The 20,345-nt window shown below is 41.5% G+C and overlaps 2 protein-coding genes and 1 pseudogene across 3 annotated transcripts; all 3 read right to left on the bottom strand.

Annotated features, from left to right (window-relative positions):
• Positions 1-1,775: 1,775 nt before the first annotated feature.
• LOC114361934 (phenoloxidase subunit 2-like) lies at positions 1,776-9,041 on the bottom strand (annotated as a pseudogene).
• Positions 9,042-11,109: 2,068 nt separating this feature from the next.
• On the bottom strand, positions 11,110-15,446 carry LOC114361920 (MOG interacting and ectopic P-granules protein 1). 2 transcript variants are annotated; one of them, XM_028317142.1, is made up of 2 exons: positions 15,159-15,446; positions 11,110-14,673 (listed from the first exon to the last, which is right to left on the bottom strand). In XM_028317142.1, exons 1-2 carry the CDS (start codon positions 15,178-15,180, stop codon positions 12,011-12,013), a joined length of 2,685 nt encoding a protein of 894 aa, XP_028172943.1. In that variant the 5' UTR covers positions 15,181-15,446; the 3' UTR covers positions 11,110-12,010. The 2 variants fall into 2 exon arrangements, with proteins under 2 accessions (XP_028172943.1, XP_028172942.1); XM_028317141.1 differs by having other exon boundaries at positions 11,110-14,697; positions 15,159-15,281.
• A 1,125-nt stretch (positions 15,447-16,571) lies between these two features.
• Positions 16,572-19,645, bottom strand: unc-45 (unc-45 myosin chaperone). The gene has a single exon (XM_028317144.1). The coding sequence runs from the start codon at positions 19,447-19,449 to the stop codon at positions 16,600-16,602; it is 2,850 nt and encodes a 949-aa protein (XP_028172945.1). The 5' UTR covers positions 19,450-19,645; the 3' UTR covers positions 16,572-16,599.
• Between the last annotated feature and the right edge of the window lie 700 nt (positions 19,646-20,345).

Below are 20,345 nucleotides of genomic sequence, written 5' to 3'. Positions count from 1 at the left end.
TAGAATAAAATAAAAGCTGTATCAAAATAAGTAATTTGGGCACTAAGTTCAGCCCTATCATTTGATATCACGTGTTGATCATACAAACACATTTCGGCTCGTGTTATTGTCATCATATTATATGGCCCCAAGAGTTGACCAGAATTATTTAGGTATGTATTACAATAAAATATTACTTTGTTACAGAATGAAATAGGTTAAAAGTTGAATCTGAATGATATCTTACCTACTTACTCTATTAGCGATTCTCAACTGCTACCTGGAAAAGGACAACATACAACATTTAAAACAGTAGATATATGCGCGAATTACTCATCAAGGAGCATGGAAAATCAGCCCTATCATTTGATATCACGTGTTGATCATACAAACACATTTCGGCTCGTGTTATTGTCATCACATAGTAGTCAAAATCTAAAAATAAATTAGGTAGATAATTTTATCTTGAACATAAACATGCCCTTCAAATATGTAGTCGTTTCGTAAAAAATGTGAGGATTCGGTGGCAATGTGTCCTAACCAAACAATCTTATCTTTAATCTCTCAGGGCAAACCGCAAAGCGGAAAAAATACTGTATTCTTTATCAATATCTTATCGATTTAGTCATGTCGATTTAACACCTAAACAAATTAATTGTGGGAAAATTTGACTAGCACGTGGGAAAATTTTGAGAGCACATGGCTAATTAATAAATCTAAAATTAAATTAGTGAATACAAAAAACTATAATTCAAACGTTTCCACATTATAAAAATTGAGAAGAATTTTAAATAATGATGTCCTAATTACATTCTTACAAATTTAAAGTAGAAATTAAAAAAATCTTACCCTCTTGGCAGCATCAAGGCTCTCGTGCAAAATGACAGCTGTTCAGCTGTTGCCGCGATGACAGGACAGCTGCAGTCATAATTGACACTGACATTTAAACTTTTTAATGTAACTTTAGGTCTAAGGAAACCGATTTTAATATGCCAGCCGCTACAAAATCGTTGGAAAAGGTCTTATGAAAGGCCTATGTTTAGCAGTTTCTTCACTGTGGCTGCCCATTTAATAACACTAATTATTGGTAGGTATGTGGTTTGTTGTTCAACCGCATTGGCGTATCTATGGTTATTTTTTAGAGGGGGCCTGGCCCACGGTGGATCGAAATGGCATTAAAGTGGACATAGGGATTTTTTCCGGAAAANAAATTCGATTTTTCGGAAAAAATCCCTATGTCCACTTTAATGCCATTTCGATCCACCGTGTGGCCCCTGACATCATGTCATGGGGGAAGGGGGATCATGAAATGATGCTATTAATATCATTATATCATCATTTTTTGAATCAGTAGCGGCTACTGCTACTGAGTAGCCCAACATCCTTGCAGACTATTCTGCCGTGAGCCGTGCCCATTGGCTCCTCGGTATACAAAATGGAAAACGGCGCGTAACACTAGTAGAGTTAGTGGCTCACAAAATTTGAACCTTATGATTGCAAAGATAGAGTTGCAAATGTTTTTGCGATTTACGTATAAACGTAAATAAACGTATAAACTTAAACTATTAAGTTTAAACTTCGTGTTATTACTTTTTAAACTTAGATTTTGAAATGTGACGTCACGATATTTAGGACCCCTCTTACCCCCTTGTCTTGCTTGTTACACAACAATGTCGACCCCCTTCCTCCCCCCTAACATACGATTCTTGCTCTGAGCGTACGAATGGCCCCCTTAGGTTAGGAATAGAGAAACAACAACAAATCAATTGCATAATGTTATTATTAATTAAATTGTATGCTACCGTTATTTACAAAAGGGTCATTTAATAAAGATATCTCTATAAATAAATTACTAGGTATGTACATTATTTACAATTCAAAAGACTGGTCTTCTAAAACACAAAAGCGGAACACTTCAGCTAAGCACAAAGGTGGTAAAGCTGATTACAACATGGAATAAATATTCCATTCCATGTTTAAATAAACGGGATCACTGTTGCCTCGGGTTCCGCGGGTTCTGTTCGGTGACGTCACTGAAGCGGATGGTGACGTCTTGCACGAACATGTTGCGGGTTAGGAAGTCGTCGATGTGGTCGGCGGTGGTGGAGGGCCGGTCGAAGGGGAATCCCATCGCGCGCTTGTCCGGGTACAGGCGGTCTCTCAGGCCGCAGAAGCTTGACGCCTCTTTGCACGTCAACTCGCGATGTACGTTAGCTTGCGCCACCTGTAACAAAAATTGAGGTTTAGTAGGATAAAGAATGAAGATGAACAGTCAATACAGATTATGATGATGAGGCAAAACAGAGCCTAGGTCCCGCCGGCAGAATAAGATCACTACCATTTCTCCCATGGATGTCGTAGGCTATAGCGACAAACTACTTCAATGTGACAACATCAGGCCTCCTCATCCTCGCGTCTCGCTAGAGCATGAGGAGTGTAAGCCAAATCCTCCATTTGATTTGTCTCTTGTAAATTAGAGGCTTGTGCTCACGTAGTAATGGACACTGAATGACCTGACTGACAATATAACAAGACGTCATATTATAATTATAAATAAGTTAAGATGTTAAGGCCTATCAGTAGAAAAAATCTCAGTAATCTTACCCTATCCCCTTCATAGTTGGACAGCATGACGAAGAGCACGTATTTGGCGCCGGCCGCCGTACCCTTCGGCAGCAGCATGTGCTGGGGCCAGCCGCAGCCGCAGTAGTTGAACTCCAGGTTGTTCGGGTCGCCAGGGTCCGTGCCCGTACGCGACAGGTCACGGAACGTCTGCTCGAAGGGACTCGTCACGGAAGACTCGGTGGACTGACGAATGATCTGGTTGTTACCAGGTCGTACTAAAAAAATATTCTCGGATCAGATGTAGGTAAATTCGGCAAATGCTCAGTGATATTGTTCATTATACTATGCGACGTAGGGCCTCAACCTTTAACGGTCATAAAACCATCGTTAGAGGGAAGCAAATAGAAGATTGGAGGGTACTCCAATCAGATTTCAAAGATGCATTGTGGTCCAAATATCGTTATAAAGCTGCAGCTCTGGCAAGAGTTTCAAATAAGCAAAAAAGCAAGGACTTAAGGATATGATGCCAGCAATATTCCAAGAAACAAAACGAACTCACAGTCGTGAACAAATTTGTTCATCTCGATGAACATCTTGCGCTGGTCGGAGAGAAGCCAGGCACGGCCGCCCTCGTCGAACTTGGGCGCGAGGAAGATGCGCACCGTGGTGCGCCGCGCCCGCCCCGAGTTGTTCACGTTGATTCTGTGGGCAACATGTTATGTCTTTTGAGTTGGCTAAAACATTTCTATATGTTTACAACAAATCAAGAAGTTTGTCAACAAAACATTAGATTCTATACGACAAATCAAGATAAATAAGACATAAATTATCATCATCGCCACTAAACAATCGATATAATATTTCCTTTCGAACAGGTTTCGATAACTCTATTTTTACTCGAAAGTGTTTATTGCATATTACACTCATTTGCATCTTTTTCCATATCGAGATTTTTGTTAGGATCGGAAAACGTAGTGTGGTGTGGGCAGGCTCTTACTCGGTTAATCTACGATTTAGTGAAACTCGTGGGAAACACCTGGATGCGAGCAGCGCAGTACCGGGTGTTGTGGAAATCCTTTGTAGATGCCTTTGTTCAGTAGTTGACTCCTTTTTGTTTTCAGAAACGAATGACGAACGATTGTAGAGAATCGACCCTCACAAAAACGCCTGGGACTGGACCAGACCCAATACAGACAGACTGCTTGTAACTGTAACGTTAATCTAAATGTCTTTTTAGCTATAGAACTTACACGTATCTGAAAGACCTGTGGTTCAGATGGGTGAACCGTACGTAGACATTCCCGCGGTCAGAGAAGTCGAGCCCGCGCGACAAGTCCACGTCGCTGGTCATCCAGAAGGTGTTGAGCTCGTTGCTCCTGGCTCCCGGTGTGTTCGACTCGACGCTTACGCTACGGACCTCGATGCCAGGATAATCCAACTGAGGACCATAAAAAAAGCTGTTTATAGGAATATTCGTTCCTTTACTTACGCAATTTGAGTAAGATTTTAGTATCGTTCTGTTCACAGAAGATAGAAAGATGTGTTCCGTTATTACAGAGAACAGCCCCCCTAGACAAGTGGCACTTTTTGATCGAATCGTCAAAACTCCGTACAAAAAAACGGCTTTTCGACCATCTTTCGAGTGGTTTGCGATTTTAAAGTGCACTTTGTCTAGACCACAGACAGTCAAAGTAGGTAAGAGTAGGTACTTGAGTTTTACCTACATCTTCACTACAGTGTACCATGCCATACTTACACCACGCAAAATTAAACAACTACTTATGGCCACAAAGTTTAAAATCACATCATCCTCACCTCAGACCGCTGGTACTTGCGAACGTGTGGCGACTCCTTGTGCTTCTGGAAGAGGTCGTCAATGAACGCGTGCCAGCGGTAGAAGTACGGGTCCCGCATGGTGGTCGCCTCGTCCGCCATTACACTGTGTGACTCCTGTAACACAAGACTATTTTATAAGATAAATATATTTGGACAACATAACTATACAGTAAAACCCTTCCCTTCTATGATCTGAGTAACACTCAGACCCATTAGGTAACATTTCAATTTCTGCCTAGCTGGGAATCGAACGCGGGACCTCTTGCGTGGTATTCCGGCATGTTGACCTCTATACCATTCAGGTCGTCAAAAGAAGATTCTCATTTCTCTTCACCCTTAAGACAATGACTTATGAAAACACATTTGAGACCACGTTTGCGAATGTTACGTGAGCGTAAGATATACTATATGTGCACGTGTGATAATGGAAATCGTATGAGAGTCGTCCTGATGATGATGAATTAAAAAGAAGTTAGTCACCAAGTAGTGGTGGATGTAGGCGGTGAAGCTGTGCCCGTTGTAGTGCAGGCTGCCGTAGCGCTCGAGGTTGGGCGTCAGGATGCTGACCTCCATCATGTCACAAGGAGGTCGCAACGGTTATAGCGCGTGTACTCACGAGGTAGCGGTGGGTGGGGTCGTGGATGTAGGCGGTGAAGCTGTACCCGTTGTTGTGCAGGCTGCCGTAGCGCGTGTGGTTGGGCGACAGGATGCTGGCCTCCATCATGTTGCAAGGAGGTCGCAAACGGTTATAGCGCGTGTACTNGTCGGCTTCGGTGTTTCGAGTTGTCCGCTTGTAACTGTTGACGTTGGCGCTCTGCGGGCGCGCCCGGCGCAGCGGGGCACGGAAGCGGTGTATCGCCTGGAGGACTCTCGCCGTGGCGCGTATCAGGCGCAGCCACGACGAGAACCTGTGTGGTGACGGTAATGCCTCGGAGACTCTGGGCTCGACGATGCTTGATGCGACGGAGTGGGTCCTCTCTTCTCCGGTTGGGGCCGCCTGTTCTATTTTCTCGGCCGGCCAGCTGTCAGCAGGCTCATACAGGAACTTCGGTCCCGTGAACCACCGATGATGCTGCGTAAAGTTGACCGGCGCTCCTCTGGTGGCGTCGTCAGCCACATTCTGTTGGGTCGGCACCCACCGCCACTCCTTCGNGCAAGGAGGTCGCAACGGTTAAAGCGCGTGTACTCACGAGGTAGCGGTGGGTGGGGTCGTGGATGTAAGCGGTGAAGCTGTGCCCGTTGTTGTGCAGGCTGCCATAGCGCGCGTGGTTGGGCGTCAGGATGCTGGCCTCGATCATGTCGCAAGGAGGTCGCAATGGTTGTAGCGCGTGTACTCACGAGGTAGCGGTGGGTGGGGTCGTGGATGTAGGCGGTGAAGCTGTGCCCGTTGTTGTGCAGGCTGCCGTAGCGCTCGGGGTTGGGCGACAGGATGCTGGATTCGATCATGTTGCCCAGCATGTCGATGGTGAGCGGCTGCGTCGAGTTGTCCGGCTGGTGAAAGAACGTCTTAATAGTTTTAGAAGCATTAAGTAAGTACTATGGCGTTAGGTTTAGGTATAGGAGATCTAAGGTAAAAAAATCATAAATACTTTAGCTTAGTCTTCCTCTCTATAGGCACATTTACACTGCGCGGAAATTAGCCAAGTCAAGGTAATTACGCCGCTTTAGTTGAACAATACCTACCAGCAGTTGCTGATTCGAATCTGGCAGGAGTTATAACATTGTGCTTATCACGAATAATGTTATTTATTTACGTATTCCTTACATATTATGAAGTCTTCACTATGTGTGCGAGAATAGTATACCTAGTACCTTATGCTTTACATAACAAAACAAACCTTGACAAGTACCTACGCTACGACAGGTCTCTCGATTCCCTTACCATTATGAAACTGAAAAAGTAATATCTAATCTAAACTCACCAAGACAACGAGCCCAGTTGCTATAGCTTCCTGTACATTGTTCCGCCACCTCTCCATATCGGAGACGCGGACGTTGACGCCGTTCACCGGCCGGTTCAGGTCCTGCCACTTCATGTTGGCCTGCCGCGGCGGCCACCCGCGCGATGACGTCAGACTGTCCAGCTTGGGGTAGTAAGCCTCGGGGATCTCTTCGCGGAAGTCACTGAACTTCTTAACGCGCTTCAGAGAATTGTTTAGGCGCTCGTTGTTGTATCTGATCGAGGACAAAATCAGTAAGCAATACTCTTTATTTTTAAGTTTAGCGTGGTCTTGATAATAATCTCACCCGGGGAGAAGGTACAGATGAGATCTTTGATGAAGGTTAACACGCTCAGACCACGGGCTGGAAGACGTAGCGTGGGCAGGCCTCCTACTAGGTGGACCGACGATCTGGTAAAGGTCGCGGGAAGAGCCTGGATGCGGGCAGCGCAGGACCGCCGTTCGTTGTGGAAAACCTTGGGGGAGGCCTTTGTCCAGCAGTGGACGTCATTTGGCTGAAAAGAAACACGCTCAGAAAGTGTCTGTTAAATCGTTCGGGACATTTAAGTAAAGGCCTACTTTTAGAGTTTAGAAACACAGATCCAGCAGCCAGCAGCTGGCTCAATCTACCTAAGTCGGTATCATTATTAGTATTTGGCATCCAGGTAATCCAGATTTAGGGAGACAGTAACGTTAAAGCACGTGAGGTGTGCTGCATAATTTTCGACTCTATTTAATCGGATTCTTAAAAAATCTTATAGAATCTAGGTACCTGGCAATGATCTGCTGGTGCATATAGAAGAACAGCTCCCCTCGGCGGTCCTTGTCGACGATCGTCCGGTTGCCGTGAGTGGCGCGGAACGGGTAAATCAAATGCCAGTGCCAGTGGTGCAGGTTGATTCCCAAGTCCTCACGGAAGTACGCCAGGCGATGCTCGTCCTCCAAGTTCGATGCCGTGAAGTCCCGAGGAATAGTTATGATCGGCCGCTAAAAATAATCAGTGTAAAAACGGTAAGTACCTAATCGGTAGCGTTCCAAACAGCAGGCAAATGTTAGAGCTCTTCAACCAAAAGAGGATTAGGTACGTGCACATAGGGTACTTGGTAAGTGGTCTTGTTGTCGTAACTAAGTAGCTAAATCTTACATTCAGTCCTTTGGGAATTACAGAAGTACTTAGTGGTTCGTGCCTCCCCGACCACTGTGGACGTTAAGAATTTGGACGGGAAAGTCTCTGCAAAGTTCGGGATCTTAACCGCCTTCGTGTCATGTCTGAAACAAAAAAGTATTTTATTAAACAGAATCGACCCAATTTAGACGGCCCTATCACTATGCAGCGATCTCTTCCAGACAACTAATGTGAAGAAGAAAACTGAGAGGGTATCGAAGTATAGTTAACTAACATAAGTACTTACCTGTGGAGGAAAGCCACAGCCGCACAGTAATGGAACAACTGCGGGTTGAGCCGTCCTCTGGCGTACACGCAAGTTGACAGCAACTCTTCCATGTGGTTTCTAGGCACCGCTGTAAGAATAAAAATGACTGAAGAAAGAGGCAAATTATTGTTAAATAAACGATCCAAGACGCCTTCAACCGGCCAATCTGGAAATCATTGTGGGAGGCATAATTCGAATAGGCACGTAAGTAGGACGTACAATTTTGGTGGTTTATTATTGTCGATCACTCTACCTTACAGTAGGTATACTACCTACTTACATAGTGGACGTCCTGTGGCTGAATAATGATGATGATGAATTACTTGTATAAACTTTATTGTCAAATGAAGTTCTACCAATCCTCCTCGAGAATTTTGTGTTACTAGATAAACTCACAGGTAAAGCATATTTACGAGTAACGTCCTTATACCTACTCGTATCATTGATTAATTTTATTCTTTTAAGGTTCGGCGAAACCAACGCGATCACACGCGATCAGCCAGCGTGCAGCGATGGCAATCAATGCATTTAAGTCTGGTCGAACCTTTATGAATCTCACTATTGTAAATTAAACAAAAGCAAATAACTGTTACCTAAAATCACGTCGATGACCTCATCAGCCATCTCCTGGTGCCTCGGCAGGAAGAGCGAGAAGTCTTCATCGCGAGGCAGCTGCGAGGCACGTCTGAACCGAGGGGGGTTCGCCAGCGGCTTCAGCTCGATCGTCTGCACCCCAGGCTCCTCGCCGAAGCGGTTGTTCAGGACGATGCCGTTGTCCTCGTAGCCCGGGGGCTGGAGTAAGTTAATTTGAAGTGAGTTACAGTCATCTTTGGTGGCTTGAAAGCCCATTTTTAGTTACATAGTTGGAGCCCCTGATTTTAAGTGACGCCAAAGCGTTAGATTCAGCCTTTGTACGAATGATTTTCCCATAGGCACCTGTTTCGAAAATAGAGTCCTGTGTCCTTCATGCATAATAAATATGTCTGACCCAAGAACTGGACACAACAAATCGTCCCCGTCAAATACATTGAGTAAGTCATCGGTATACCATCTGTACTATAGGTACCGACCAGCATTAACAATTTAACCGTTTTGGTTTGAATATTAAAAGTTAACACTTACCAACAGTTCCTTATTAAGTTTGAACAGGACTTGTTCCTCGCCTTTCGGTGTGATCAGGGGCTCGTTAGGCCTGTCGAACAGGAGCTCCAGACCTCTGACCACGGAAGTCGTCATCTTCCACCAACAGTGTATTCAAGTTCCTACCAAAATACTGCACTTCACAGGGACTGTGAAGTGAATGCGTTTTACATTTCAACACTGGATTTTTATAGTTTGCAATTTCAGTAAAATTGCCTCGGGTGCAAAACCACAAAAAACCCTATTGATATGGTTTAGTGAAATTCGGCAATTATGACTTTTACCTAACCTACTAACAACCGCACTGCCTGCTGATTAATAAGAACCACAGAAAAACTGTTGTTTATTTCAATTACAATTTTAATCAACGCTGAAATAGGTATTTAATTATCTCATATTTAGGAATAAGTACACAGTACTACAATACAGTCCTTCGTCCTTCGTCGTCGCTGGGGAAAACTTATAAGGAGGTGGGAACTGGGAAGGGCATGATGATGTAAAAAGAAGTGCCAGACGTTCTCTTCGATCGGGAAAAGTAGTAACTTACTTACCTACCTTCTTGAAGCCTAGGGACTTGTGGGAGACCTTTTTTGTTATTCCGTTATTAAATATAATATTTTGAACCAATCTGTAGGTATTGTTATTTTTGCGTTCTTATCAATATTCATAGCTTAATAACTTATCAAAGCCTACCGGTTCTCCCGGGTCCTGATTGAATTCAACCTATTACTAAAACTGCCTTAATAAGTAGTAGTTAATAGCTATTAGGTATTATCTACGCACCTTATGTTATGGCCCAGTGCACAGGGCTCCAGTTGTTTATTTGGGAATGATTCCCTACTTAGGTGCTTGTTTTTTCTGTGATTTTTTCCAAAATGAAAGTAAGTTACTATAGTATAAGTACGTAGGTAATCCAGTGGTACCACGGTAAGCCGTTATTCCCATCCACCCCCTTCAAGCTTGCCACCGGGGTGGTGAATTAGGTAGGTACTCGTTACATAAAACTTAGGTAGTTACTCGTACTTACATGGGTACTTATGCAGAACTGTTACCATCTACGTAGTATTGTCAAGGCCTGCTAATCTTCGATTGAAAAGTTAAACAATATGTACCTACCATAAAAGTCCTATCATTAACAGGTTTCCTAGTAGGTACGAATCTCGTTCCTCTCTAACTCGTGGCTCCAAGCAAGGGTGGATCGATGGTAGGTATAACTTTCCTAGTATCGATCGGTCGCGCCAGTAAGCTTATGTAGAGGATAGGTACTTACATACTAGCACATACTAGTATGTCTGTAGGGTACCCTACAGACTCCCATTCTTAATAAAGCCAGTAACAAAGCGCCTGATAAAATTTCTTAGGCACTTATCTCCTTACCTCGAATAAGTAACTGTGAGTAGGCGTTTTTTTTTAAGCGAGCATGCTTGGGCTGTCTGTGCCCCGGCTCTGTATAAGCCTATCTAGTATATACGTAGGTACATAGGTATACAAGGTTGGTTATCTTCAGTTTAGTTATATCTGTTTGAATATTACGTAAGCGAATAAATGTAGGTTGGACCTATCTACTTCTTGCGACTTATGTCGTATACGCCCGGACGTTAGGTAGTCTTCTATTGAATTTTTTTGTGACGTAATTTCGTCAGCGACTGTAGCGGGAGCGAACCGGTCAACGGCCAGGTACCTACTTTGGGCAGGGGGCCCGCGACATGCGGCGTGGCGTCCTTGGCGAGCTGGCAACAGCTTCTCCATAGCTTTTCGGGTTTTTTTATGTGCTGAAAGTCCTACATATTTACCTACATAAATGGATGGAACTTATCAGAATCTTATTAAAAAATGTTGCAGAAAGGAATTTAATGTCCTTATTGGTTATGCTGGTGGTGCATTAATGATAAAAAGGAGATACGAATATAAACTAATATTATTTACAAAGAGATTAGTTTTTACATTATTTACATAATTAATTATGAATTCTAATCTGCAAATAGGTATCTAAATACCTACTTCAAACAAAAATACTTATTGGCCCAACTTTTACAAAAATAGAACGCTGCGCGTGTACCGTTATACCGTTACTATTGTGTAGTGCACCACCTGCAGTTTTTTTGGTAATTGGAAGAAGGGAGAGTACATCTGCCATGGCCCATGCAGTTTTATGAAGATCCAAATCATCAAACTTTATTTTACAAGAAGAGACAACCATGAAATAAAAAACAGAATTAGTTACAATGGTCTTTTTTATTAAATAAAAAAAATACATCATTTTCAGTTCTATAAGTACATTTAACAATTTAGTAAACTTTTACCAAATCAACATTCCAGTCTGTTGACCTGAGATCAGAATAAATAAGACCGATGTGATATTGAATAGCAATTTCGTAGGAAACTGTCTGCGGGATTGGGAGAGGTTTTTAGTATTAGAAATGGTTGTCAATTAAACAATCTTAAATTAAATTAAAGTCTACGATTAACTTAATTCCTTAAGTAATCTATAATAATCATGATTTATTATACATTCATAATGGAAAGTCTCTACCTAAATTATATTTTTACAATAATCCTGAAACAGTTGACCAACTATATTTAAATTAAAAAATAGGCAAACAATAATTATCGACTTTAGATTACAATCATGATTAGCGCTTCCGCAAATAAATAACATCACTCGAGTTTATGAAGAAGAGTTGGTGTTACCTGCGCATTCATGCACTAGCCTTGCACGCTATAACTAACACAGTGAGGGTACAGATCTTTAGATGATTAGTAATATTTTGTGACCATCGGGCGCCACGGCCGCGAGTCGCAAGTACGCAGTGGAATAGACAATCCTACTTTGTAACTCACAAAATACAATTTGTTGCATATCTATATTGTAATTTTATACACTGAATTTACATCTTAAGTTAGACTGTAATTTGTTTTTTATTATTATTAAAAATAACATTCACACTTACTTTTTACTAAATTGTCACTATATCTCCAGTATTCCCAACATCAATATTTTAAATAAGAATGTTATAGCTTAGATTTATTTACACAATACTGCTCAAGTCGCGGAAGTGCGTTACTGGTGAAGCAGCCTGGATCCCGTCGCGCACGCACTCGCCCTCGACGTTAACGTTATTTGCCTTTCGCTGTGATCGTGAGAGACGATTTCGCAGGTTGTGGTATTATGGTTATTTCGTCGCTAATCTTCAGCGGCTTAAGCAGTGGATCGGAATCCAAAGGCTTGGATGGCGTCGAGGACTTGCTCTTATCCATCACACGTTTCGCCACCACACTGTGGGCCGAATACACGTGGTTTTCGAATTGCTTGTACATACCGAAAGTGGCGGTGCACACCGTACATTTGTAGGAGAGGTGCGCCGGTTTGAGAGTCATGTTGTGGTCTCGGGAAACGTGGTTCAGCAGTTTCCACTGATAGACCCTTCCGCACACAGGGCACCTTCCTGCGTCCTTTCCTTTGTTCGCCGCTTCCTGCATAGAGCTGGTTACGAGCCCATGGGAACCCAAAAGATGTCTTTCGAGACCTTGATCAGTGAAGAATCTAAACTGGCATTTTTGACAGTTGAGTGGAGGCCTATTGTAGATCATCTTAGGATGAATCTTCACCTTGTGAATCCATTGCATATGATTCCGGAGTTGCTCCAAATCTTTAATGTATCCATCGCAGATTTCGCATATCACGAAAGTGGCCTTGGAATTCTGAGACGACTGCGACGACGACGGCTGCGGAGCGCGGGGGAGCGGAGTGATAGAGATTTTTGGTGTGGCATTATTGGCTTGGTTATTCTGGACCATGGGGTAGTTGGAAATGGTGGTGCCCACCGGGGGCGTGTTGTGCATGATCATGAGGCCGCTGCGGATGATGGGCACGCCGGAGACGGTGGCGGGGCGCGCGGGCGCCAGCGGCGGGCGGCCGCGCGGCCGGCCCAGCACGGGCAGCCCCGACATCGCCGACGACACGTTGAGCGGCGGCCGCCCGAGGTTGTTCATGCCGACGTGAGCCCGGTTGAAGTTGCTGGGGTAGGGCCCCACCATGTTGTTCCTCGCCCTGGTCAGCTTTGGTATCTTCGCCGGGGGTTCCCATTCGAGGGGCGGGCCGAGATTGAACTCGGGCTTGAACTTTTTGGCGCATGCGATGAGATGTCGTGCCAATTTAGTTTTACTGTTGTCCTCGAAATGACAGTTGGCACACTGCTGATACGCAGGTGCCCTCTCCAACCTACCCCTGATGTTGTGCTCGGCTTCCATGTGAAACAATATATCGTGAGGACTGCGAATTTCGAATGCGCAGGTGTTGCATTTGTAAATATTGTTCCTCATGTGAGGTGCTTCTAAGTGATGAGCCATGACTAACATGGACTCGGTTTTAAAACTACAAAAATCACATCTTTTTTGTTTCAGGGCATACGGAGCATTGGTTCTCTTACTGAAGTCCAAGTTTTGAGTGAGAGAGACGATTGCAGCTTCCGTGGCACGGGTGCTGCGTCCAGACTTCTTTTCCTTATATAACTTACGGTTTTGTTGTTTTAACAGGTCACTTTGCACAAATTCTTGTACTAAATTTAAGCCTATATTAATAAAAAACTGTCCTAAGGAACAATCAAAATAACTGTCTGATTTACCTGATAGACCCTTGGCAATCAAGCTGATCGGATCTTTGATCTCCTCAATCGTATCATCCTTTTCCTTAATAACTACGGTGTCGTCATCACTGATGACGTCTTCATCAGAGTCAGAGCTTGACTCACCATCCCAGGAATCGTCATCTTCTTCAGTGCGACGCTTGCGTTTTTTCTTATCCTCTCTTTTTGATTTGCCTGATTCTTCATCAGTGACTTTTGACTCTTCCTCTTTCTTCTCAACGTCATCATCCGGCACCAGTTCACCTCTCTCAATTCTTTCCTGTCTTTCTTTTTCTTTTCTTTCTTTCTCAGCCTTTTCCTTTTCTAATTTCTCTTGATCTTCTTTTATTTTCAGTTCCTCGAGCTCCTTGCCCAATTTGTCCACAAATTCTCTAAAAGGTTTCACTGAAGGTTTTTCATACACATAAGGGACTATAAATGATGGAGCTTCAACAACAAACATGTCATCTGTCAAAGATGGTAGAATATTTGGTTGGGGCTGAGGCGTTTGGGTACTGTTCTGCGTTATATTATTTTGGACACTCTTGCTGCTAACTGGAGTGATTGTAGTACCACGCGCTGCTATACTCTGACATAGGTTTTGTGCATCAATTGCACTGGTTGATGCATTATGTTTAGATGTGGCTGGAGAAGAGTTTTTGCCTGACAAGATAGAGTTAGTATCTATTATAACCACTGTTGGTTCCTTCTGATCCCCATTGGTCTTGGCCTGCTTGGACGCCAGCTCGGCCAAACCTTTAGTATCGCTCACAACTATTGGCTTGCTTTTGTTTTGAGATTGATTCAATGGATCTTCCATGGAAACTTCTTCAATATCAGACTCATCATCACCATTTTCCAGTTGATCTTCCAATTTTTTCTCCTCAATTGCTTTATGGCTCTGTTGTGAGCCTTCGGAGCTGTCATTGCTGTCTGTGCTGGAATTTGATGAGTCATCATCATCGTTGGACACACCTCCGTCTTCGTCATCGTCACTAGTGATCTCATGCACTTCAGGGCTAGGGCTGCCGCCGTTTTGGTTCTGAGGTTCATGTTCAATTTCATTCTCATTCTCATTTTCATTTTCAGACTCACTACTGTCTTCCTTTGGCTGGCTTCCTTGTGATGTGTCATCATCACCTTCGGTCCGCTCATCTGTGAAGCCAATAGTGGTGTTGTCTGAGAAAACCAATCACAAAGTCAAAATGAACATAATAAGAATAACAGTAACAAATTGTTTTAGTATTTACGCGCATTTTTTATAATAGCCTACGTATTTAGAGGGTATGGATTGAATTAGATGATGAAGGGTCAAGTGGAGTTGCCCGCGAAGAGCGTCCTCTACGCGAGAGGACGCCAGATAATCCAGAAAAAACGAAATAATCAAAGTAACCTAAATGCGGTACAGTGTTACTTTCAACCGTTTAGTTTGCCTAACAAACGGCATATTTGTAAATGGATTATGCAAAAATAAAATTTTAATTTATCAAATAGCGTCATTATATCATGTGGTGTGTGGACCGCCATATGGGATTCCATAGCATTTCTCCGAAAACCTTACTTGATCAGGTTTGATGGTAAACACATGATTTCACATAGAAACTTTTATAAATAAACATGCGTTAACACTAAAGGCTTACCTGTAGCAGTGGAAATCGACATTATCTTGCGATTTTAATACCAAAAACCAAAAAATAGCACAATAGCACAGTAGCGGAAACCAAACCAAATCAAGCTGTCATTTAAAAGGTTCTTTATATGTCACTTTTCAACAGCGTAATGTAGTCCGTTACTTATTTTGCGAATAAAAATTAAATAACCATGGAAATATTACTCCAACATTTTGCTATTTACTATCATTTTAAACGAAATGTTTTAATGGTAATTATAATAAAGGTAAGCTTTTTTTCCTAAAAAGGTCAAATTAGATGTTGTGTAACCCAAAATTTACATTGTAAAGGACCTTTACTTAAAAATGGTAGGAATGGGAGGGAACTCGGAGGGGGAAGGACGCGGTATTCCATATTGGAAAGATTGGAATAAAAAAGCGGTAAATTTAAAAAATATTCCAGACTCATTATTTCGCATTTTTTAAAATTAATTGAATAAAAAAATTATTGTTTATATAAAATAATTAATATAATTTGCAAAATTAAATAAGTATAATAATTATTTGATAAATATTATACACGATTTTTTTTTCAGAACTTTATTTTACTAAATATTTCAATTTTTGATAATTATACATACAATATGAATTAGAGATATGAAATAAAATAAAAAACAATTAAATAATGTTAACTTTTCTATCTTTGCATGGTATCTAGATTTGTAGAATTATATTAAACTTTAAGTAGGTAATTATATTTAAATAGAAAAAAATATGGGAATAATTAAACATTTATGTGCCTTTAATTATTATTAAACAAAATTTTACTATACTTATTTATTTATTAAGTAAGTAGGTTTGTTATAAAAATTATCCCATCCAGCAACTTTCTTCTCAAGGAGGTTGTCTGGAAGAGATCGCTCCGTAGTGATAAGGCCGCCTACTAAACTTATTTTATAAATTACTTGATGATAAGCTTAAATTAATCATTGCAAAGTTATAATGCAAATATGTAAATAAATACATAATAAAATTTAACTATGTATTATTTACGCTATTGACTGCTGTAAATTCATAATTCTTTAAAAAATATGTCGTACCTCTTTAGACATACTCTCTCATGTGTGATGTACCTATAATTACGTTTCGCTGCGCGGGATAATGAATAATAAAAGTAGAGATTATTAGCATAATCAATCTACTTTCATAATATTAAAAGTAAAACAATAGTCGAGGTGTGTATGTACTCATACAAATAGTCAGTGATTAGGTAAATAAATAAAAACCAAAAATTAAAAACATAATAAAGTTTATTGAATTTCGTTTAAGTAAGTACATAAATAGTATGAAGGTACCATCATCATGATACATAAATGATATACTGGACAATTGAACACAATTTACTTATACTCTAAATATTAATGTATTTTAGTTTTGTAACAACAATTAGGTATGTTATTCTAAATAATTACTTATGCTGCATCCTCCTCATTAATTTCCTCAACTTCAGCTTCTCTAAATGGGTCAAGCAAAGCCTCTTCTATCTTGCTGGGGTCAGGCTTCCTTATGACTCCCATCTCTTCAGCTGCATCAAGGCATTTCTGGGCATTTTCCTTAGTCTTGTCATACTCAGGGCCATCAAGTTTTGTCAATGCCATCAATATTTCCATAACATCAGTTTCAAATATCTTTGCTGAAATATCTTTGTCATCTTTGATAATATTATACAGCATGTATGTCCCCCTGAATTGTATTTCCTTGTCTGGGTTGGCTAACAAACATCTCAAAGTTTCCAACCAAGGCTGCACATCCAACAGCCTTCTACAGCACACTTTGCTGACAGATGTTAATATGCACAGGGCCCCTGCAGCAGCTTTTGCAGTGTCTACATCTTCTTCTTGACACAGAAGATACAGATACTTGGTCTTGTCATTGTTGCTTTCATAAGTTTTGATAACTTCCTCAGACTGGACCAAATTGCAAACACATTGTGTGGCTGCTCTCTGAAGCATCATGTGGTCTTCATAAAGGTAATGTTCAATCTTGGACAGTCCCCCTTCTTTGAGTATCCTATTTCTGGTGGTTTCATTCATTCCAGCTAGGTTACAGAGTGCCATCAGGGCTTCGAAATTTTCCAATGCTGTACATTCTGGATGTAGCAGAGCTATCAAAGGTCTGACTACTTCTAGGTTCCTCTGACCTGGGAAAGCTACTTCTGGATTGATTGTTATTCCTATTCTGGCTAAAGCTTGTGCTGCTTGTTTCTTGCCTTTATCAGTACCTTCTAAGGACATGGGTAAGAGAACTTTAGCACCTCCTTGCTGGACTACAATACCTCTCAGTTCAGGTAAAGCACAAATAGCATTAAAAACTCTTGCAATCAGTTCTCGTGAATTGTGACTCTCAGTTTTCGCCAATGCAACTAAACCAGATGTGACTCCAGCTTTGGCCAAGACAGTAATCCTTTTATTGATAAAATCAGGATCATCTAATTCATGTGTTTCAGGTACATGGTGTTTAGCAAACTTTGCAAGCTCCAGCATTTCGGGTAGCACTTCTTGCTTTTCATATGCATTGCATAAATTGACCAAAGTGGTTACAACACCATACAAACATGACTGATCTCCACTTTTTGCTAATTCAATGAGGGACTGAATGGCAGCTTTGTCCTCCACTAGCTTTTCTTTGACATCAGCATCCAATGTTAGGTAGGAGAGGCCCTCTGCAGCCCATTTCCTCACATCATTTTCTTTAGCAGGATTCACTAAGAATTTTCTGCATGCTTCAGCCAGCTTCTTTGTTGAGCCATCAGCAAAAGGTCTGATGGAAGCATCATCACCTCCAAAACTTCCAACTTTACAGAGACCTACTAAGGCTCTTACTCTCACAGCGTCATTTTTGCATGTATACAGCTTCTTCAGTATATCAACTCCCTTATTGACTATGGATCTTGCTTTGTCTTTCTTAGATGCTGCAGCCACTAGACACTCACAAGCAACTTTTTGTTGAAGAGAATCTTCAGTTTGAGCCATTACCAGGATCATTTCCAAAATACCTTCTTTTGAAATTACATAATTTCCAACATCAAGGGGACCTCTGAGCAGTGATGTGATTGCCACCGTCACCCTGACCTTTGACTCAAGATCAGGTGACATGAGTTTATCCTTTACATACTCATCAACTTGACTGTTGAAGCGTTCTCTAGCTTCATCATAGTACATATTTTCATAAATCCTTGCTAAACAAGCTGCAGCAATAGTTCTTGAGGATGGTGTTATGTTCATCGCTGATTCATATTTATATTCTTCTAGCTCACTGCACACAGCTAACAGTCGCTGCAGTCCCTTGATTTCAACAAACCGTGAAGCCCAGTTGAGAGTGTTGTAGTGACAGTTTCTCATAATTAATTCCATGATAGCATCCCTGGCCAGACCACTGATGACTGCATTTGTGATGGAGTATGTCAAGCAAGTCAAAAGTACATCAATTTCACTTTTATTTTCTTCACATAAGTTTGGGTCAGGCTTACTGTCTTTTTTGTTATCCATGCCTGAAAAGGTGTTGAGTATTACTTGCAAACAATACTGTGCTGCATTTACTGTCTCCTCATTAGTGCTGTCGATGACTTCCAGGAACCAAGGAATACCAACAATTTTGATGATACTTCTAGTTCTCTCAATGCTCCTCTTACACAATTGACTGATGGTGCGTACAGCATTGATGTATATCTCATTATTCTTCTCCACTTTGAGTAATTGTTGTATTTTATGAACAACTCCATTTTTCAGCATGATATCTGCACCTGCATTTTCCTTGGCAAGCACTAAGAGATTAGACATGGCTTTCTCTCGTTTTTCTGTGTTTTCACCAATGTTGAATGCCAATTTAAACATCTGCTCGACCTTATTACTGGTTTGAGCATTTTGCCGAGCTCGTTCCTGCACGACGGCGTGAAGTCGAGACAAAACTGGTTGCACTGCCTTGTTGGAGGGATCCACTGTGAATATGGTCTTAGCATCCCTGTAGGCTTCTTCAAACCTACCTAAGCTCTCCAAAGCTTGCGATCGACGGAACAGCGCTTTAGGGTCTTCAGCGACTATTTTTAGGGCTTCATCGCAATCTTTTATAACCTTTTCGTACTCATTCGTTTTTAGATATGCAGCAGCCCGATTCTTCAAGTAGGTAGATAAATCCCGGCTATCTTTCTCCGCAACATTGATGGCTTTGGTATACAGAGCTATCGCCTCATCGTATTTCTCCGACTTGAAAGCTTCGTTGCCTTTATTTTTGTAAGTTTCTCCTTCTTCGTTTTGAACTCCCATTTTTCTAACTTTTTAGAAATAAACTCGGGTAAAACTTGGCGGCTGCGCTTTTATAGTACACTCAAAGTTCTGGTAAGTTCCCGTGTGTTCTTGATGTGGCTACATCTCAAATTTACAGTCTAAAATAGAACTTTATTTTTGTTCACCATATGAGGATACGTACGTACAATAGTATAGGTATTGAGTGACAGTGACACTGGTGACAATGACATTTAGGTGAACAATCAGAAATCGTCAGAATTTTATTTTTTAGCCAACATTTTAGGGTTAAATTATATGTTTTTTTGTTTTATTTGTTATTTTATTGATAACATTTTTTTGTTCAAGTTTTCTGTACAAAATAATTCAATAAGTGGCATGTGGACAATCAAAAAGTGAGGACGTTTTTTTTAAATCCTACTAGGTTTTATGGGATTCGCTCTGTCTCGCTCCCCTGCCCACATGGGGCTTATCATAACCAACAAAACCCTACGGTGTTCACCGTAGCTTATGAATGACTACTCTCAATCAACTACCCGCTTCGAATCGGTAGCCCAACATCCTGGGATAGGCACCAGCCAGACCATTCTGAGGTGGGCACGGAACACCCGGCCACCCGTTATAAACGCGCGTGATCGTTAAGTTGTTTGATAACTTAAAATATTTGTCGCATTGCCTTTATTGTGGCCATGTTCCTTTCCCATATCAATCAATCGTGTCGTGTGTATGGTACGCACGTATATTTTATAAAATGCCCGGTCCATAGTTTATACGTCAATGGTAAATAAACAATGATGTTCCCTTTCAGAGAATTGATAAGTGTGCGTCGACCTTTATAGCTCAAATACAATCGAAAATCGAGACCACCGTCTGAAAAAAATAATGAAATGTCTATGGACTTAAACTTGTTTCTGTCA

This window comes from Ostrinia furnacalis, unplaced genomic scaffold (genome assembly GCF_004193835.3).
Source record: "Ostrinia furnacalis isolate ACB-3 unplaced genomic scaffold, ASM419383v2 OfSCF6054, whole genome shotgun sequence".
NCBI classification, from domain to species: domain Eukaryota; kingdom Metazoa; phylum Arthropoda; class Insecta; order Lepidoptera; family Crambidae; genus Ostrinia; species Ostrinia furnacalis.
This window is presented reverse-complemented; position numbering and strand designations above follow the sequence as displayed.